This window comes from Phallusia mammillata, chromosome 2, assembly GCF_965637545.1.
Source record: "Phallusia mammillata chromosome 2, kaPhaMamm4.hap1.1, whole genome shotgun sequence".
Taxonomy (NCBI): domain Eukaryota; kingdom Metazoa; phylum Chordata; class Ascidiacea; order Phlebobranchia; family Ascidiidae; genus Phallusia; species Phallusia mammillata.
Genome location: NC_137253.1, coordinates 10,732,775 through 10,753,618, shown reverse-complemented (window position 1 = coordinate 10,753,618; position 20,844 = coordinate 10,732,775). Strand labels below are relative to the sequence as shown.

Here is a 20,844-nt window from a genome sequence, read left to right as displayed (position 1 = left end):
CATGAAACAAAATTGATCCACGAGAACGACACACAACGCTGAAAGAGTTTCTTTACGATTAATTTAATGTATTTTTTTAATTACGACTGAACACAAAGAAAATTAACAACAAAGAAGCGCAAAATTTGCTGCAGCGGTCGGCGCTCGGCGGCAATCTTCACATTGCAGCAGTTTTCTGACCACTGAACCAGAACGCGAAATAACAAAAGGCAATTTCACTTTTACACGTGCGATCACAAAATAATGTGCAGTTTGTGCATTGATCTGAGATAAGTTAATCAAGCTAGTTTTTCAACAATGACAGAAATCAAGACCTTTCTGTATGCCTGGCTCGGCAAACAACAACTTATGCCAGTTTACGACATTCAACCAAGTGGATCCAAAGGAAGACAAAAATTTATGTGTGAGGTAAATTTTTCGTTCAATGGCCTTCTGCATTTTTTAATGCCAGGTTATAAAACAGGGGTCTCCAACTCAAAGTTTGTCCTGGGCCAATGTTTGAGCTGCCTTGAAGCCGCGGGCCACATGCGCCCTGATATGTCAAAACGCTTTCAAAGACCTTAATTATGCAAGCTAAACACCACTCTATTAACACTCTAGGCCGGCTCTTTCCAAACCAAAGTCTTGGGCTCTTTAACGGTTGAAGGCGCTTTTTTTCGTTGACCTTTATGAGGTTTTGTCTTTAAAATCTTTTTTTGCTTGTTCAAGGCTTTTTATTTCACCACAATTAACAATGAAAGCAATTGTTTGCGCATAATTCATATTTTATAGTTTTGTCTGTGATGTCACAAACCGCTCTTAGATCATTGATATGCGTTACCAAGCAAATAATATTTAGGTGAAATGAATCCTAAAAGCTGTAGTGGTAAAACTGAAAATTACTTTTAGCAGGTTAAGATTTAGTTTTGCTAAAGCATTTGATTGGCTTTAGCATTGGATTTTTCTTTGACCGCGAGTTCAATTTGTTTCTTATAAAAATCGTCCTAAGCACCTAAAACAGTCTAGGCGGCCTACTCAAATGTTAATAAAATGTTGATTGGTCTTCAAAGGCATAAACGTTCCTCATCCATAAAATAAAAATACACAGTAAACAAGAACTAAACAGTTTTCTAAATTTACACTTGATGACCAGCAGACTAAGTTCGCATTATTTCATCATATTTATGTATCACAAAGGTTCATTTTTTTAACGTATAGTGATATATGGGTGTGTCCAGTTAAAGTTTCATTACTTTTCCTTTCTTAAACACTCGACGGATGAGTAAAACAAAAAGTTGGTCCTATTTAACGAAATAATAATATTTTTTCATTTGCTAATAACGCGCCGCGGGCCACGGAAAATTGCCTCGCGGGCCAGATGTGGCCCGCGGGCCGCATGTTGGAGACCCCTGTTATAAAATAACTTTGTTCAGAATTTTCAGAATTCAGTTCCGTATCCGAATTACTATTAAATATATTGTGAAAATATGTCAGGTTCCATTTTTATCATTACAAATTAAATAATAGTCATGATGTCATGCAGTGAGGCATAAAATTTTGAAGCAGCAAAAACAGTTTCCATCTAATTTTGTGTAGATTCGAGTTAATGGAATTCCTTATGTTGGCATTGGAAATTCAACAAACAAAAAAGATGCCCAAACCAATGCCGCATATGATTTTGCCAATTATCTTGTGCGAGCTGGAAAACTTGATGGAAGCACTCTACCATCCAAAGGAGTAACATAAATTATTATTATTATTCATTTTAGCTGTATACAATTCCAGTGATCCGATTATGTTGCATTAAATTCTACGTTATCACTATTTAAGGAAACATGAACAGAAAATACCAACAGAAAAAAGCGTTTTAATTTACAGCCTTTTAATTCAGCTTGATTAGACCTTTACAACAATTTGTGTTTTGTTGAGGGATCTCAACTTGCACCTGAGGTACTTCCCACTGTAGAGTCTACAGCTGGTGGAAACAATGTTGTTTTGCCATCTGGGATTGTTCCCCCACATATGCAACTCAAACAGGAAAATGTGGTAAATGTTGGGTAAGAAAAAATATCTTATTGTATTTAGTGTACTACAAAAAGTAAGAAAAAATATATTTAACTTGTTTCCTTCCTAGGATTTTACACCGAAATTGATATTATATATCTGGTTAATTGCATGGGATTGTAAATCCAAGCCATGGTCATTGACAACGTCCAGTTAATTACATAATCTGGTTAATTGCATAAAAAGGCTTTGAGTATTAGTCATGACATTTATCAGAAATTCAAATTACTATTTCTTGCACACTTCTGCAAATTTATCTACAAATTTTCCAGTGCAGTCAAAATCAATTGGTGTGCAAATTAAAAACAAAACGCTTCTTGCATGCAGCTGCCATACTCTGCAGACTGGTCAAAGTGTTATTGGTAGATTTATTCTTCTCACTCCTTGCTTGTATTTGTGTTGCAGTAGTAACAATGCGAAAGCTGACTTTTCATATCCAACTGCTGGACCATCAGAACGTGGAGGGGCTTTGCATGATTACTACAATAAGAGAAAACTTGAAGAGGAAGAGGTAAGTAATAGGTTACTAACAAGATTTTGTTGCAAGGTTAAGCCCATCACAGTACCAAGCCATGAAAGCAATGTCTCGGGTGTGACTTGGTAAACCACTGTTTTGAAACAAATAACTTTTAATGAGGAAAATTACAGCCGAAATAAACTTTTAAAGTGACATGTTTTATTATCCATCGTTTTTGCATGATGCTTGTTATGTACCTTTTTATCAATCTTTTATGTGACTTGAGTATTTATAAACAGGTGTAACTGATGTGGTCCCTCATATCACTGATGAAAGCATTAGCATTCGCCGAAACATTTGATTAATAAAGCATGTCATCTTTTAAGTCTATTTTGTCCATTATTTTTCTCTTTAAACTTATGAGCAGATCTGTGTATAGTGTTTCAAACAATTTTATTTATCAATTTTTTTGGTAGACATTTGGATCAGAAGAGGTAGACATTAATTCAAAACTTCATGGCAACTGGACATTTGAAAATGCCAAGCAACGGCTAAACGAGTTTTTCCAACGAGAGAGGATTAGTCCAGTATACAAATACAGCCAAGTTGGTCCAGACCATTGCAGGTTTTTTGTCAAATGTGAAGTTGACCTTGGAAAAGTCTGCAGTGTGTTACACAAAGCTTTCTTGACCACTCTTGCTACGTGTAGTAGCAGGTACTTGGTCTGACCTTTCTGGGCACTTTTATTTACACTGCGACTTTTCCAAGGAATTGTATGAAATAATCATTAGTATCCGGTAAGATTGATTATTATTTATTGTTCATTATTTGGGTTTGGTTTTAATGTTCCCCTTTGTTCTGCAGGACCTTTATTGCAGAACTGAATGTCTACATCAAGAAATTGGGAAGATGTAAGCAGTGTTTTTTTAAGGTGTTTTGGGGGACCGAAACGGTGCCCCAAATTTCTCCAGCGGTTTCCCAAAATTTAACTAATTAATAATTCGTTTAAGCAAATATGGCTATTTTTTGGTATTTAAATGAAACACTTGCGGTCTCTTAAAACTACTTAGCGGTCACCCAAACCAAACCTTAAAAAAAATCTGGATGTAAGTTACATGCATGTGCATTTAAAGTTTAGTTCTGTTACTATGCTGCAATTTGTGTTGAACTTTTTTAAATGTCATTGGCCATTGTATACAACAGGGGTCAGCAACTTACAGCCCACTAAGGTAAATTATCCAGTCTGCAACCTTTTTAGGAACTGCATGCAAAAATCATATTTTGTTAAGAAACTATGTGTTTTTGTTTCATTACAACCGTTATTCTCCCCACCAAAAGTCCACACACTCAATGCAATTAGAAGTAACTTTGTTGGTCTAGTCCTAGTATATAAGATAACTTAACTGAGCAATGAGCAAGTATCTGACTGGTGACTTAAACACATTTGTGATTTTCTTGTCATTAGCCCTGCTTGCAAGAGAGCAAGGATCCAACAAGAAGATAAGTTCACAGTCTTGTGCTTTGTCTATGGTTCGGCAGCTTTTCCATCTAGGTGTGATTGAAGGTTTTACTGGAGTTGCAAAGAAAAAGACTTTAGATGAGGTAAAATTGGGTGGACTATTAAGTCAGTATGTGGACTTTTGATGAATATTTTTTATCGGCACGGTTAATATAAATCGGTGGTTGTCAAACTGTTGTACGCCTTGCACTAGTGGTACATCGGACCATGCAAGGTGGTACGCAAGTAGCTTCCTGTTGTAACTAATTAAAGTCAGATCATAAAACACAACTTATTAAATAGCCCTCATTTTGGACAAAAAGTCGCTGGTTTTAGAAATATGCTGTTCTAGTCAAGAAAAATAGGCCTATTTGTTGTTCTACACTTTGCAACAAGGTTTAGGTGGTATGCAGCGATACAAAATGTTGTCAAGTAGGGGCTCCTCTAAAATACGCAAACTATGCAATCTACTTATAAAACTTATGCAACTTTTAAAAATGTTGACGGTTAGAGCTATTAGGGTGTGGGTGAGGTTTTTAATAAAAATAACACTATAATTTAGTTTTAGATGCCCAGTTTGGGCTTAATATTCTCATATGTGTTGAGAATGGCACTAAACACTGTATGGTATTGCATGTTATCACCAATTAGGCTCAAAAGGTATCTGAGATTAAATTATAAAGTTATTTGCATTATAAACCCTCACCTTGACCCTAATGGCCCTAACCGTCACTATCTTAATTAGTTTTTTAGTAGATTGTATACATTACATAGATTGCGTATTTTAGAGTAGCCCGTCAAGTAGTACATGATACATACGGTTGAAAACCACAGTTGTAAATAATAGGCCTACAAAAAATATATTTTTTTATAGCTTGTATTATCTTCTAGGCTGCACCATACAATGTGACGGTAACACCATCATTGGAACAAAAATTAAAACAAATTATTCAAGCCCAAAAGCTGGAGCCTGTCAAAATCCCTAGTGACTGCTCACAGCCTGTTAGTCTTGTTCCACCTAAGCCATCTCAGCAAACTACGTCGGAACAAAAAACTGAAGCTGGCGTTATACCATGGTCTCCACCACAAGTCAACTGGAATCCATGGACAAGTTGTAATATTGATGAAGGACCTCTAGCTAATGTATGTAAACCCATATTACGTTTTGTGCCTAGATCCAGTTAGGTCCCACTATTAGTTATGCAAGTGCTTCCAGTGGAGGGATTCAGCTGGTTCGCACCGGTTCTTTAGAACCGTCTCACGAAATTTTGTGTGATCAGCAAATCAATTAGCATTACTGGTTCCTGTCAATGGACTTTTTGTTAGAGACCAGCTGAAAAATATGACTTTTGTGATAGAACCAACTGACAAAAAATTTGAATCCCACCACTGTATGTTTTCCATACAGTATACATTCATGCTTCTCTTAATATGAGTGTTTAATTTCTATAACAGCTACTAACTCCATACTGAATTGTAAACATTGTGAATTGTCCTGAAAATTACTTTTTGTGCATTGTAATTTGGTCACATAGTATGTATTGGGAAATTTGGGTTTAAATGCTAAAATCTAAAAAGCTAAAATTCTAAAAGCTAAAATTCCAGGCTTTGTAATTGTCTTAGTTGCATAATTTAGCATTTTAACTGATTTTAGTGCACTGAACAGCAAGTAAGCAGTGACTTGAAAAACAATCATGAACATGCTCTGCAACACAACACACAACTGCTAAAGGTAAGTTACAATCTTGGGAAACCCATGTCGTTAAGTAGACTGCAGCTTTTCCTAATTTTAATGAAGTAAGATTCATTAAATAAATTAACGTTTAGATGTTGGAACAAAGAAACACTCTTCCTATTGTGGAGTACAAAAAACAATTGCTTGATTTGTTGGAAAACAATGGTGTCATTATTGTCAGGGGTCAAACTGGTTCTGGAAAAACCACACAGGTATAAATCTTCCAAAAACATCTTCCTAGTTCTGTTCTGTAGAAATTTTGTTTTATTTAATAAACGACAAAGATTCCAATACCCTCATTTTGTTTTGGGGATAAATGTTTTTTAATTTTGTTAAGGTTCCACAGTATATTCTCGATCATTATATTGAAACAAACAGGGCAGCAGAATGCAACATCATTGTGACACAACCAAGAAGGATTAGTGCTGTGTCTGTTGCAGAAAGAGTTGCAGTTGGTAAATATATTCACTTTTCCATATAATGCAGGGGTTCTTAAACTTTTGCGGTCGGACAAGCCCCACTTGACACTATTTATTTAATCTCATGCCCCCCTAAATAAATATTAGCATTGATAAAGTCAATGTTAAGGATGTTTTTTTTAATCAGGTGTTTCTCTTGTTTTTGGAGGCAACATATAGTACAACTGGCCACCCATTTCAGAGTAGTAAAGCGTTTACTTCAATTTCCAAACAATAAGTTCGAAATCAGCGCCGACATCATTCCAATCTGTTCATTTACAATTGCTTGCAATTAAATACTTAGCAGCCAAATTGTGCTGCGCCACCCTTGCGAACCCATCACGTCGCACTAGGGAGGCACGCCCGCCAGTTTAAGAACCCCGATGTTATGTAACATTCACTAAACGTTAGGTGATGTAAACTTTAATGAATGAATCAAACAACTAAAAATCAGATTTAAAAACATGTGGTCAATGTTGGTGCTGAGACTTGGAGTCAAAAGTGCATGGGTTTTGTTCAGCCAAATACTGGGTTACCAGTTACCATGCGCGCAAAATGTAACCATTGTCATAGGGTTGCATACAGAGGTTGTGCTGTGTACACTTTTACTCCAAAAGATTAATGTACAATACTTGATGTTTCATGCAACACTTACATGGGCGCCGTTGGCTCTTGTCTTTTCCATAGGCTGGTTGTAAGAATTTAAACAGAAATGAGTTATAGACCTTATTGGTTAATTTGGGCATGTTTTTATTATATTTTTATTACAATGGTTCGTAATCTTTTTCTTTGCTGCACCCCTTTCAAATCACTGAACAATTTTTGCACCCCTCTGGGTTTTGGTATTTATAGAATAGACCTAACCAACCTTAATGATTCAGCACCCCTGCACCCCCTAGAAACAGTTCTTGCACCCCTGGTTAAGAACCCCTGACTTAGGGTTTTGCAAAAAAATTCATATATGATGAGGATGGCATAGCACCAAAAAGGTTGAAGAGCACTGCTTTACATGCACAAACTCAACAATTTAGTTCGTTCTGCCTTTTGTTTATTTCTGCTTTGTGTAAATTGGTCGGTTGTTTTCTTGTTACAACATGCATTGCTATTGTGTATCTCACTGGTGAAGTATAACATTTGTGATTTTTTAGAGCGTGGAGAAGAATTGGGAAACAGTGCTGGTTTCAGTGTGAGGTTTGAATCTGTTTTGCCTAGACCACATGCTGGAATTTTGTTCTGTACTGTGGGTATGTAATGCTTTTGTTGTGAGGATGCCTTATGTTTAATAGTGCAGTATGATCTTTTTACATAAAGGTGTGCTGCTCAGGAAATTGACAAATGGACTAAGAGGAATTTCTCATGTGATTGTTGATGAAATTCATGAAAGAGACATGAATGTATGATAAAAAAATTGTGGTGATTATTTCCAGGAAAAAGGGATCCTGAAAGACTTAGTGCTTCTTTTATATTTTAGAGTGATTTTCTTCTTGTGGTTCTTCGGGATATAGTTGTAACATTTCCTGGCATTCGAATCATTCTTATGTCGGCAACAATTGATACCACAATATTTAGTGAATATTTTAACAATTGTCCAATTCTGGAAGTCCATGGTAGAACACATCCTGTTCAAGGTACCACTTTTTTCTATTTGTGATGTAATGTATCATGTTACATTATTTCTGTGTCTTGTGTCAAATTTAACACACCGTTTGATGCTTTATCTTAAAAGTTTAAAATTTTTTAATAACCTTTTAGAATATTTTATGGAGGATTGCATTGAAATGTTAAAATACACTCCTCCAATGAACATAAAGACACAAAAAGAGAAACGAAATGATAGGAATGATGATAATGAAGATTTAGCTCCTGAGGATGGAGTAAGTTAGTTTCATTGAGGGGTAAATTTGTTACAATTATGTATAAAGGACTTGGTTTGTGCTGGATTCTAAGGACTGATTTTAAAAACTGGGAACTTTTTGCTGGAATCTCTAAAACAAAGATGGCTATTTTGTGCCCCTAAATTTGGCCTTCTTACTGTGACCACAAGCAGTGGTTCAGCTTCATTAAGAATAACACCGAGTTTCCTAAACTAACTATGAAAAAAATTGTCCGGATTAGGGAAGATCCAAAAACCAAAGTCGATAGTTAAGCCTTACCACATTAAAAAAAATTATCAGAAGTTCTGTCCAAATCCAGATTAAGTGAGGTTTACTGGTACATTTCAAAACACCTTGCTTACTGTTTTTTTTTTTTTTGTCAGGACAATTTAAACCTTTCAGTCAGCGATAAGTATTCAATGCAAACCCGTCAAGCCATGGCTCAAATCAATGAACGGGAAACAAGTTTTGGATTGGTTGAAGCCTTGTTAAAATATATTGGAGGTAAAGATAAAACGGCAATAAAAAATAAACCTAATGTGACACATATAAATTATTACAGAATTGAATGTACCTGGAGCAGTTCTTGTTTTTCTTCCTGGGTGGAATCTCATTTATTCACTAATGATGCATCTCAAAGAACATCCTTTATTTGGTGAGTAGTAGGAATGAATGCTTTATAAAATTTTAAGGTAAAAATTGTTAAAAGTAATTTTGTTTAACTGTGTGGTCCAAATTATTACTGGATCAGTTAAAATGCTATAACACTGAAAAAGTGGAAAAAATATGGTAAGGTGTGGCATTCTGGTTTATTTTAACTATTCTAAAATACTTTTAGACATCTATATCTCTTTGAATTACCCATTGCTGGTTTAAGAACCTTCTGAAAAATTATGATATTCTTACTGTTAAATGCAAACATTATTTTTGTCTTTCAAAAATTTGTTTGTTGTTGTAAACATGTTACAGTGCTCAAATGCAATTCTTACTGGTTGTTCTCCAGGTGGAAGTGCATTCAGAATTTTGCCCTTGCACTCACAAATTCCAAGAGAAGATCAACACAAGGTTTTTCACCCAGTTCCAGATGGTGTTACCAAGGTAACTTCAAAAAAATGAAAAATGGAGCAAATAGTGACATGGACCATTTTTTGAGATAAATGGGGTGTTGTGTTGTTGTGATTAGCTCTTGGTATTTTTCAGATTATTTTGTCTACAAACATCGCAGAAACAAGTATCACAATAAATGATGTGGTATTTGTTATCGATTCTTGCAAGTAAGTTTTTTTTTCAATAAAGTGTTTGAATAATTTGATTTTGAAATTTTGATATATTTTTCAGAGTAAAAATGAAAATGTTCACTTCCCACAACAACATGACCAACTACACCACCGTGTGGGCATCACAGTCGAATTTGGAACAGCGCAAAGGTCGAGCAGGTCGAGTTCGAGCTGGATTTTGTTTTTATTTGTGCAGCAAAGCCAGATATGAGAAGTAAGCTTCATTTTTAAATGTTCAAAAAAAACAAAGACTAAAGACTAGTGTTTGTAAGTATGATTACTTAAAGTGGTTTCTCAAATTTGCTGATTATCCAACATTCAAAGGATATTCGTTTTTCTACTGTCTAATTAGAGGCATTTAAATTTATTTATATATTATTTTGTCAGAATGGATGTTCATTCAACTCCTGAGATTCTAAGGACACCGCTGCATGAAATTGCTCTCAGTATAAAGCTTTTGCGACTCGGAGGAATTGGGGAATTTCTGTCAAAGGTACTTAACTATCTCATGATTAAACTCCAAAAAGATTTGTTTTTTACAAACATCTTAATTGCCTACAAACTTGTCCTTCATCATTTCTGTCAAAGTTGTTGTGTCTTTTTGAAACACATTGCACCTAGCTTAAATGTCAAACCACCATTGTTTATTACGTTAATGAGGGGATCTAAAACACACGTCATTAATTGGAATCATAGGGGATCTGAAACATATAAATTGTGTTTGTTTGTTTATTTAAAATTTAGGCAAAAGTATGTTTATAAAGTATCAATTCTTGTATCATGTTGCTTCAATTATTGCCTGTTTAGGCTTTGGAACCGCCACCATTGGATGCTGTAATAGAAGCTGAATACTTGTTGCGACAAATCAATGCTTTGGATCGAAACAACGAACTTACTAAGTTGGGCAGAATACTGGCAAAGATGCCACTCGAGCCAAGATTAGGCAAAATGATTATTCTTGGCTGCAATTTTTTGTAAGTCCTTTATTGGTGAGCCGTTTTACTTGAAGCCAGTGGTTCTCAAACTTTTTTTTGTTGTGACACCTCTGGAAAAGTTTTCTGGATTTGCGACGCACCAGCAAATAAAAGTTAATGAGGAAACTTATTATTAAAGTTATGTTTATTGATACAACAACAAAAAGCCATGAAACAGAATTATTCTGCGACGCCCTTGGAAAATTGAAACGACGCACCAGGGCGTCGCGACGCACAGTTTGAGAACTACTGCTTTAAGCAATTATTATTAACACGATTGCACATTGCCCTTCTGTGCATAAGACCTCTTTTAATCAATTTCCTTCACTCCAGAGATTGGCAACCATTGGAACGCATCATGTCAATTTATTTGTTATGTTAAAATAGTAAGGCATTCTAACAGTTTTGTGTGTAATTGTCGAACAATAAGAAAAAGACAAAATAGGGTGTGTCGACTTTAAAGTTAACAGTATTAAACAAGTGTGGGAATAGTCCTAAACTATAGCTGAGTATGGACAAGTAAATTACTTTCATGAATATTTACCTCCTATGCTGATTACAGCAGAGGGTTGCTGATCCCAGCGCTAGACATGTGGTTGGAGACGCCACTGCTGTTATGTATGATTTTAAACGTTGTTAAAAGCAGCATAAAAAGGATCTTTTTCTAGCACACTTCCATTTTAATAAAATTTTAATGTTAAATTTTTAGCATTGGTGATGCAATGTGCATCATAGCCGCCGCTTCATGCTTTCCTTCACCATTTGAAATGTTTGGAAAGCGATTGAGTTGGAAACATCGCACATTTTCTGGGGAACGATTCAGTGATCATGTATCCTTACTTATGTGTTTCAATGCATGGGAAAATGCAAGGTATCATATTATAGTTTCTCATCACACCTGCAGTAAAATCAATACACTGATGCACAAACACAGTTTTTTTATGCTGAACATTAAAGATTATGCATTTAACATATTTAAGACACAACACAAAAATACTTTTTTGAGCTAACCTCTCTCATTCAACAAAATAATATTTGACCGTGCCGAAATACTCCATATATTAACATAAAATAATGAATGCTTTACCAAACTGCACTTTATAGCATAAAGATTATGCATCATAAAGTATGATTATGTTTTATGTTGCAATTAAGTTTTATTATGACATGGATTCATGCATAAACCAAAGGTGGGCAACCTTTTTACATGCGTTGGCCAAAAAGTAGTGATATTGCGGAGACGGGCTGCATTGATGCTCATGCAATGATAGAATACTTGCTTCCTTCTAACAAACAGGTTTGCTTAGGATACTAACAATCATGCCCACTCACACAATAAACTTCAACACAATGACACAGTTCGACACACAAGGCAAAGACACACACACAAAATTTTTTTTTAGAAAAAACTAATAACTACCATAATTATGGGTCCCCTTCCTTGAAGGGGACACATCTTGATTTTACTCGATTTCTTTTTTTTTTTTTTCTTTTTTTTTCTTTTTTTTTTTTTTCTTCCCTGAAGTTTGTCCACCCCATTTTGCCCTGAAATGTTTGATGGATTTGGATGAAACTTTCACAGATGGTAGATATGGTTATGTAGATGTGCCATTTGTTTTGTTTGACTCGATAGCCCCAGTGTTTACCCCACTAGCCCCCTAAAATGGGTAAATTTTGAACAATGTCCGAATTGGATGAAATTTGGACAGTTTGTTCATTGGGCCATTTTAGGGCATCGTTTGTTGTGTTTTAACCTGTAGCCCCAATATTTACCCCACTAGCCCCCTAAAATGGGTTATTTTTAAAACAATGTCCGAATTGGATGAAATTTGGACAGTTTGTTCATTGTGCCATTTTAGGGCATCGTTTGTTGTGTTTTAACCTGTAGCCCCAATATTTACCCCACTAGCCCCCTAAAATGGGTGATTTTTTAAACAATGTCCGAATTGGATGAAATTCGGACAGTTTGTTCATTGGGCCATTTTAGGGCATCGTTTGTTGTGTTTTAACCTGTAGCCCCAATATTTACCCCACTAGCCCCCTAAAATGGGTGATTTTTTAAACAATGTCCGAATTAGATGAAATTCGGACAGTTTGTTCATTGGGCCATTTTAGGGCATCGTTTGTTGTGTTTTAACCTGTAGCCCCAATATTTACCCCACTAGCCCCCTAAAATGGGTGATTTTTTAAACAATGTCCGAATTGGATGAAATTTGGACAGTTTGTTCATTGTGCCATTTTAGGGCATCGTTTGTTGTGTTTTACCCTGTAGCCCCAATATTTACCCCACTAGCCCCCTAAAATGGGTGATTTTTTAAACAATGTCCGAATTTCATGAAATTCGGACAGTTTGTTCATTGGGCCATTTTAGGGCATCGTTTGTTGTGTTTTACCCTGCAGCCACAATATTTACCCCACTAGCCCCCTAAAATGGGTGATTTTTTAAACAATGTCCGATTTGAATACAATTTGGACAGTTTTTTCATTATGCTATTTTAGGGCATCGATTATTGTGTTTCACCATGTAGCCCAATATTTACTGCTTAAGCCACCTATTGTTTATAAAACGTCCGATTTGGATGAATTTTTGATAGTTTTTTGAATTTGGCATTTGTAGCTGTCGAATATTGTGTTTCACCCTGCAGCCCTAATATTTACCCTACCAACCCCCCAAAATGGGAGAATTAATCAACAATACATTTTGACAGTTTGTATAATATGCCGTTTTGAGATGTCAGTGTTTTATGCTATTTAGGCACACAAACTTATAACAATGTCTCAATTGCATGAGATTTGGACAGTTTGTAATTTACATAACTTCTTTTTTTAAGTAACACTACCAATTACTGTGTTTGACGTTATAGCAACGTTTCTTATGGTTGTCTGTTTACAACTTTGCGGTTTTGGGGACCCATGAGTTTCTGCCTGCAGAAACAAATCAAGATTATAAAAAATGTTGGCTAATATGGGACCCAATAAAAATAAATATAGAGAATATATTACAGTTTGCAGAATAGATTGTAGTGTATATGCTATGGTAAAATGTGCTAAGCCACCCTTCTAGTTTAAAAACTCTTTAGCACATACTTGGGATTTAAAGCATACATTGCATCCGGTTGAACAAAAAATACAAATTTTTAATGGGGTCACTGACCGTAGGTTGCCCACCCTGGACTTACATAGTACACACTTATGTTGTATTATACAACTTGTATACAGTAGATTATGTCTGCAAGTAGCAAAGTGATATTGAACAAATAGCTGATTTTTATATTCTCTGTTTTGTAGTTTGAACTTTTATTTCAACAGAAAGGGAGGTGAAGACCGGGAATCTTTTTTCTGTGAAAGCAAGCAGCTCACAATGTCAACATTGAGAATGACTTGGGAAGCCAAAAACCAACTTAAACAGATTCTCATTAATGAGGTAACAGCATTTCCAACAAAACTTGACCAACACCTTTTATGTTTTTGCTGAAAGTGGTCTATAACTTTATAGCAATATGTTACAGGGATTTCCAGAAGATTCTTTAAATACTTTGGAGTTCAACCCACATGGTAGTGATGAAAAACTTGACATTGCAATATCACTTCTATGTGTTGGACTCTACCCAAATGTCTGTATGTACAAGGAAAAGCGCAAAGTCCTGGCTGAATCCAAGCCAGCCCTTATTCACAAATCGTCTGTGGTCTGTCCATTTGGAAGCAAAGAATGTATATTTCCATCACCGTTTTTTATATTCGGTGAAAAGGTATTTAACACTTGAAAGTGTTTGAACTATTTTAGTGCCTTCTGTTTTTGTTGCTTGTCAAAGTAAGTGAATGCAAGAAGAAAAAAGATTAAACATTAACGTTTTCATGTTTTTTTGTCATAATAGTTCTAATTTTGCATAGATTCGAACAAGAGCTGTCAGTGCAAAGCAATTGTCGATGATCCATCCCCTTCAGTTACTCTTGTTCACCCCATGTTCTGTAGTTGTCCATGAGAATCAAGTAATAGTTGATGATTGGTGAGTAATGAGTATATGCGGCATGTTGTTTCTTATGCAACAAAAGTACAAACTCCATCTTTTTGCTAACATTTCTTATTAAGAAACCAAAAATTGGCCTAAAGGTCATACAACAACTTGATGTTAGAGCAAACCTCACAATTTTTTTACCTGACAGATACGTTACTGATAATATGGACAAGACATGAGGCACAGTATTTGTGCATTGGGTTTTTAAACATATTTTTGTTAGCACTATTAGGTGCTCATACTGTAAACATGCTTTTGCAACAAAATAAGACGTAGTTTAGCAGTTCCCAACCTTTTTCCTAGTGATGGGACGAGTACCCGGTACTCGTTATCGAACGATTTCAGTGGTATCGATACTCGTACTCGGTAAAGAAATATTTTGTCTCAGTTTTCGATACCAACGTACGAGTACCGAAGGCCGATGTACACCATAAGAATACGGGCAACTTTATGCCAATATTGCTTCGGACAGCACAAAATTGGAAAAAAGTTCCTCCAGTTTACGTATATATTCTTTGCTATCACATGGGGATTACATTTTTCAGCATGTGTGTGTGCATGCCTGCACCCCAACCATGGCAGATAAATTAGCCAGTGATATACAACTAAGTACAACACTACAGTTAAGTACTCGGTATCGAAGGTATATACATGTGGTACTCGGTATCGGTACTCGCTTCAAAACCTGGTATCGTCCCATCACTACTTTTTTCTTTTCAATGCCATCATATAAATGTAGGATCAGATTGTCGATGAAATTTGAGACTGCTGCAGATTTGGTGGCTCTTCGCTCAGCTATCTCACGTCTTGTTGTGAGAAGTACAACTGACCCTGAAACTATTGCACAACCACCAGATGAGGATCGATTGTTTCTTGATGTTATCAAAGAAATATCACATGTTACAGCTGCAGGATCAAAAATTACAGCTTCTGAAGCATTACGAAGGTTAGCTTATCATCCACATCAATAACTGTACAACTTGATAGTCCAAAGTGGGGTAAAATCTAATGTTTTTTTTGTCCGCAGAGAATTATTTAGTGTCACTCAAAAACGCACTGTAAAGGTGTCATCGGTGCAGCTGATGACAAGCTGTATGAGCTAATGTAGCCAAAAATAGTAACACTGTAACCACATTATTTTGGTTCCCAAGCAGATGCTTGGTGATTGTGAACTGCTTTGGTTTATGCCCAGTTGTTGCATCGTACAGGTTTGGCAAGGCATGGCTTTTCAGCCTGATACTCTCACCAAATTGGAGTGCACATGGCTAAATTAGCTTATATGGCCAATCTCTTGTCACCAGCTACAATTATGAGACCTTATAGATTGAAACAGTTTCACTGTCTGCAGAAGTGTATTTGTGATTTTTAGTTATATCTCCGCAATATACATGCAAATCATGTCTTTTTAATTTACATCCAAAATGAATTCGGAAAACACCAATTTTACCTAATAAGCAAATGCTACACAGTTTCAGATCAGATGATGGTCCTCCCAACAAGATGTACCGTGGAAGAGGTGGTGAACATGTGAGTCGTGGTGGAGGTTACAGAGGAAATAGAGGTTACTCTCAAGGTTACAACACCGGTGGATATTCAAGGGTGGGCATTTATCACACTACTGATTATAAGTTAAACCAAAAATTCCTTAATGATTTGTAGGTGACACAATGTTTCAAACTGTTTTGGTATCGTAATGTGTATTTTTATTATTTCTGTTTCAGGGATATGGCCAAAGAGGTGGGTACCGGGGCTCTCCGCACAGGGGAGGTAGCAGGGGACAGGGTTTTCCCCACAGGGGTGGAAGAGGATTTACCCATCATGGAGATTGGTAGTTTTAAGATGTCTGCCATTGAACACCAACACTTTACCACTCATGTCGGAAACTGTATTTCAACAACGCTAGTCAGTGCTTGTTTTCCTTGTGTTCCAATTCCACCGAGAAGATACAGCTTGCCATTTAGCCACGCCATCGAGTGACCGTACCTCTTCAGTGCTTGTTGCTCCTGATTCTTTTCATCATTTGCCTGCGACCATTTCAGTGCCGTGGAGTCATGGATGAAAATGTCACCGCTGGTACAGTCTCTTACTTTGCCAAATACTTCACCACCATGAATGACAGACCACTGACAAGCACTCGTGCAGCAATGATGTCTTAGGGCTTTGGGTTTAGTTAAAGAAATTAACTTGCTTTTTTCAGTTATCATCTGAACACAAGCAACATGAGTTTTTAAGTTCAAAAATCCAGCAGTGTGAACTGGATGAGTTTGTTACCTTTGTTAGTTGTTTTTGCAAATCCTCATTTTCCGAGGCAAGTTTAGTTGGACCAATATTAATATAATCTGGTGCAGAAGAATCCCTTCCGCCAACTATAATTACAGATGACTGGTGCTGTTTTAAACTTGACTGCAGCAAACAGGCTGTATGACCTGATCTGTACATGTTTCAACAGTCAATGCATTGTGTTTAAATATTTGGATAAATAAATTCCAAACCTGGATGAAATATGATTTGGCATTTCTTCAAACTGGTACGTTTGCTTGGTGAGGTTGATCTTAAGTTTGTAGACACTCCCATATCGCCTTTGCATCCTCACACCGCCTTCGCGGCCAGTTATAATCATTTCATTGTGGTTCACCAAAGTACATGTATGACTGCTTAAGCCTGTTAACATTGTGGAGTTAAATTTTACTTGCACTAGGTAAATTAAAACAAAAAATATTATGTTATACTTTTGGTTTCATTGTCACACATTCGTGTAGTTTGTCCACTTGGATAGGGATTAACGTAACACTGACCTACAGGTGGATTCGACTTTGTTGTTGGATTAAGTTGGTGCCATTTAAGTTTTTCTGTGTCAAAAATCCATACGTCTGTTGTGCGCTTTTTGCCATCCCAGCCTCCGACGATGCATATATGTATGCTGTCTAGTGCTACTGCTGTATGGTGGGACCTATTCTGCACAACAGCAGAAACAAGTTAATTTAAATTTAGCATTATGTTTCCCATTTTGTCAGCCTATTACCTAGCTGGACCTGCCGTTTGCACTGGCAGTTTTTGAACAGGATTTTCGGATTGGTAGACACAAACATCACTTGATGGATCGTCTTGCGAAGGATACTGTTTGTATCCACCGTGTATGTACAACTGTGAGCAAAGCATATGTTGACAAGTTTGATATATTTCTCAATATTTGTTGCCTTGTTTAATCAAGTGACAAGTAACCTACCTTTTCTCCACAAACTACACTGGCGTGAAAGCACGTAGCTACATTTTCATCAGTTTGTGTGCATTTAATTGACCAAGACATAATCGAATTTCAAACTTAGCATAACTTTCTGCAAAATGTTTAAAATCGTAATAATATGCATTAACCAATGTGAAATTAGTTACCATAACGACACAAAGCGTAATCCGAAGCAGTGTAGCGTTTTACGTGTAAATTTATTAATTTTACGGTTTACTTTTGGATGTTTTATTTTCATTAGTAAGTTCTGTTTGTACTACTTTGTGTAAAGGACTAATTCTGGTTTCACATTTTGAAGCGTCCAGCAAAAATTAAGACTTGGGTAATTTGTTTGGTCCGGATAAAATTAGAAGTGAATTGTTTCTTTCAGCGGCGCACAAAGATAAGAGATTTGGGGACGCCGAATTTGTGAACTGTTTTTCCAACAATTGCCTTGATTTTTACCGATAAAGATGAGCAAGAAAAACCATAAAGCTGCGGAAGAATTGTATAGGACTTCCTGTCAAAAACACTGTAAGCGTTTGGAACTGGTTTTGATCTGCCTGGTTTTAAACATGTTGTATGAAAAAGTTACATTAGAATATGCACAACGAAACAGCTGCTACTGCAATGTTTCTACGAACAGGGCAATAAGCGATTTGCCCCCAAGTTTTTTTAGTGAATAAATTGTTGGAATAACAATGGCTACATTCTGGTCTGGTAATAAGATAATGAGGCATTTGTTTACTGTATTATCAATTTGATTCTGACCATTGCAAAAAGGTAGAGAAAATTTGTACATGCTATAAATTTCAGACAACAAATTGGAAGTTGAGGCCTTGATTGTCTCCTATCAAGATCTGGTTGGGGGATCAAAAATGGATCGCAGCTTGTTTAGAGAAATATTGCACAGAAAATTTAACATGACAGATGATATTCTGATGGACCGAGGTATAACTTACGTTTTGCTTTAAATTAATCAAAATAAAACACCCAATGTTATTTTTTCAGTTTTTAAAGCATTTGACAAGGACAGTGATTCAATAATTAGCATGTCAGAATGGGTGGAAGGTCTTTCCATCTTTTTAAGAGGAACAGTGGAGGAAAAGACTGATTGTGAGTTATATTTTGTTCTGTTTATCATAGCCTACATATTGTTTATAACAGACGTAAACGATATTAAATTCATACATTCAGCTGAGTAAAAGTGCAATATGAAAACCTTTGTAACTTTAACCAGTGTTATTCAAAAGGACTTAATACATCCTTCCATTTAAAGTTGCGTTCTGTTTTTAGACGCCTTTAATGTTTATGACTTAAATGGAGATGGATACATTTCAAGAGAAGAAATGTTCCAAATGCTCAAGTCGTGTTTAATTAAACAACCTACAGAAGAAGATCCAGATGAGGGGATAAAAGACCTCGTTGAAATGGCTTTAAAAAAGATGGTTTGTAATTTTTTTGTTGAAAATTTTTTTTGCATGTTGAGAAGGTTTTTGTGTTAAACCAGTGGTTCTCAAACTTTTTTATTATTTTTTCATAACGTCCCTTTGCCATTATTTCGAGGGCTCACGGTCCTTAAGCCTAAATGCGCTTTTCGGAAAACAAAAGTTGATTGCAGGACTTTAGCCAGTTATGCAAAATTGCACAGAACAATGTTCCAAAGAGCTGTCATGCAATAAAGGCTATTGTTTTTGTTAGTTGTCATGCAATAAAGGCTATTGTTTAGACAGTCAATTCTCAATTTTACTTTGATTTAAAAGCACAAACTGATGCCAAATAAGATTGTAGAATTACTTCAACCTTATCGCGGTCCCCCCAAAATTGCCTCACGGACCCCTAAAGGACCGCAGACCTCAGTTGGAGAATCGCTGTGTTAAACAATGATGCTGGGTGCTGACTATATTATTTCAAGCAAATCCGGAGCAGTGTATTGCTTAGTGCATAAACAAAGATTGGTTAGGGTTGGCCCGATAATATTGTATCGTCGCCGATACCTGATACTACGTTATACCTTTAGAAACCAATAAAGCGCACTTTGGTCTGACCGTTCTTCCACAATATTGTGCAAATTTTCACTTGACAAAGACTTTATTTGGACGTCAGTGCATCACAATTTCTTGGTCACATTAGGAGGTTTGCTGTTCGTCTCTTAGAACATTTGAGACTTGGCAAAACAACGATTTGCCGAATCAGCAATTTCAACGACGATTCGGTCTTTCAGTGGTTCGTTATATTAAGGGGGTGAAAATAGAGGTTTAAAATATGTAAAAGTGATTTACTTCTAGTCTACTCTGCATTGTTAAATAATTGTTTCTCAGCTTGGACCAACCCTAAATTGACATACCAAAGTCAAAGCTAGAAAGGAATAATACAAAAGTTTACTTTCAGATCTGTAAATTGTGGATACATTCTAGTTTTTTGATCTCTATGAAGCAAAAGTGTTTAAAATTAAAATTGACGTTTTAAGTTGAATTATATTTCTGATTTAAAGGACTACGACCGTGATAATCGCCTATCCCGGGCAGATTTTAAGAAGGCAATCGAGGAGGATGACCTTCTTTTGGAAGCATTTGGTCCATGCTTACCTGAAGAAAAATGTGCTTGTGCCTTTGAAGCAAAACACTTCGGCCACAACCGGATGGGCTAGAACCACTACAACAATCCAACTTTATTGTCTTCATCATTTTGTTGTTTACATTTTATTTGTCAAAGTCAACAGTGTTGGCACCCATTCTTCCTTACTGCTTTCACGTTAGCCTGGTCCTTTAACAAACGGCAGTATTTTTTTAGGGCTAAGTAATCCACTGTTAGTTGGCCACTACGGTTTCTTCAGGCGTGCGTTTTTACGATGATCCAAATTCAAAACAAGTCTTTATTACTGTAGCTTCGGTGGTTTATCGTTTTTGCTATTGACCACCGTAGTTTTTTTGCACTGTGTGATTAATACAACACGAATTGTCACTTGAGGATTTTGTACTGGCTACTTTATTCAGAAGAAGGTTGAAGTTTCGTGTATATAACAAACGCGCTGAAAAGGTAAACTTATTTAAGAGCGTCATTTCAGTTGCATTCGGCAGAAACCGTGTTGAAACAAGAGTGGCACCGCCTTACCATCATAAGCACAAAATAAATTATCTCAAACAACGATTATATTCAAAACCGATTGCGCAAACTTCCATGAAATCGAAGAACACTTAAAAGTTTTCTTTTGTTCAACGGTGAAATCTATTGTACAAAATTACGGCATACGCACCCCCGAAATGAAAACAACTAAAAATAATGAAAA

General features: G+C 36.2%; 3 protein-coding genes across 5 annotated transcripts; 2 read left to right on the top strand and 1 right to left on the bottom strand.

Moving 5' to 3' along the window:
* The first annotated feature begins 125 nt into the window (after nucleotides 1-125).
* On the top strand, nucleotides 126-18,089 carry LOC145212307 (ATP-dependent RNA helicase A-like). Of its 3 annotated transcripts, XM_080080398.1 has the most exons (30): nucleotides 126-408; nucleotides 1,576-1,716; nucleotides 1,909-2,036; nucleotides 2,449-2,554; nucleotides 2,977-3,125; nucleotides 3,365-3,411; nucleotides 3,966-4,102; nucleotides 4,890-5,141; nucleotides 5,653-5,730; nucleotides 5,826-5,945; nucleotides 6,071-6,188; nucleotides 7,340-7,435; nucleotides 7,503-7,585; nucleotides 7,663-7,819; nucleotides 7,944-8,065; nucleotides 8,449-8,569; nucleotides 8,628-8,720; nucleotides 9,069-9,163; nucleotides 9,266-9,339; nucleotides 9,404-9,556; nucleotides 9,730-9,835; nucleotides 10,150-10,316; nucleotides 11,026-11,187; nucleotides 13,626-13,740; nucleotides 13,826-14,065; nucleotides 14,208-14,323; nucleotides 15,072-15,278; nucleotides 15,802-15,931; nucleotides 16,054-16,069; nucleotides 17,947-18,089. In XM_080080398.1, the coding sequence occupies exons 1-30, from the start codon at nucleotides 298-300 to the stop codon at nucleotides 18,024-18,026; spliced, it is 3,720 nt and encodes a 1,239-aa protein (XP_079936524.1). In that variant the 5' UTR covers nucleotides 126-297; the 3' UTR covers nucleotides 18,027-18,089. The 3 variants fall into 3 exon arrangements, with proteins under 3 accessions (XP_079936524.1, XP_079936523.1, XP_079936525.1); XM_080080397.1 differs by lacking the exon at nucleotides 17,947-18,089 and having other exon boundaries at nucleotides 16,054-16,834; XM_080080399.1 differs by lacking the exons at nucleotides 126-408; nucleotides 1,576-1,716; nucleotides 1,909-2,036; ... (1 more) ...; nucleotides 2,977-3,125; nucleotides 17,947-18,089 and adding an exon at nucleotides 3,132-3,297 and having other exon boundaries at nucleotides 16,054-16,834.
* Nucleotides 16,526-17,652, bottom strand: LOC145212308 (kelch domain-containing protein 9-like). The gene is made up of 5 exons (XM_080080402.1): nucleotides 17,559-17,652; nucleotides 17,355-17,476; nucleotides 17,128-17,282; nucleotides 16,825-16,993; nucleotides 16,526-16,763 (listed from the first exon to the last, which is right to left on the bottom strand). Exons 1-5 carry the CDS (start codon nucleotides 17,637-17,639, stop codon nucleotides 16,526-16,528), a joined length of 765 nt encoding a protein of 254 aa, XP_079936528.1. The 5' UTR covers nucleotides 17,640-17,652.
* Nucleotides 18,029-20,524, top strand: LOC145212310 (calaxin-like). Its single transcript, XM_080080404.1, has 5 exons — nucleotides 18,029-18,089; nucleotides 18,372-18,506; nucleotides 18,567-18,671; nucleotides 18,852-19,003; nucleotides 20,050-20,524. The coding sequence occupies exons 1-5, from the start codon at nucleotides 18,029-18,031 to the stop codon at nucleotides 20,203-20,205; spliced, it is 609 nt and encodes a 202-aa protein (XP_079936530.1). The 3' UTR covers nucleotides 20,206-20,524.
* Nucleotides 20,525-20,844: the final 320 nt, after the last annotated feature.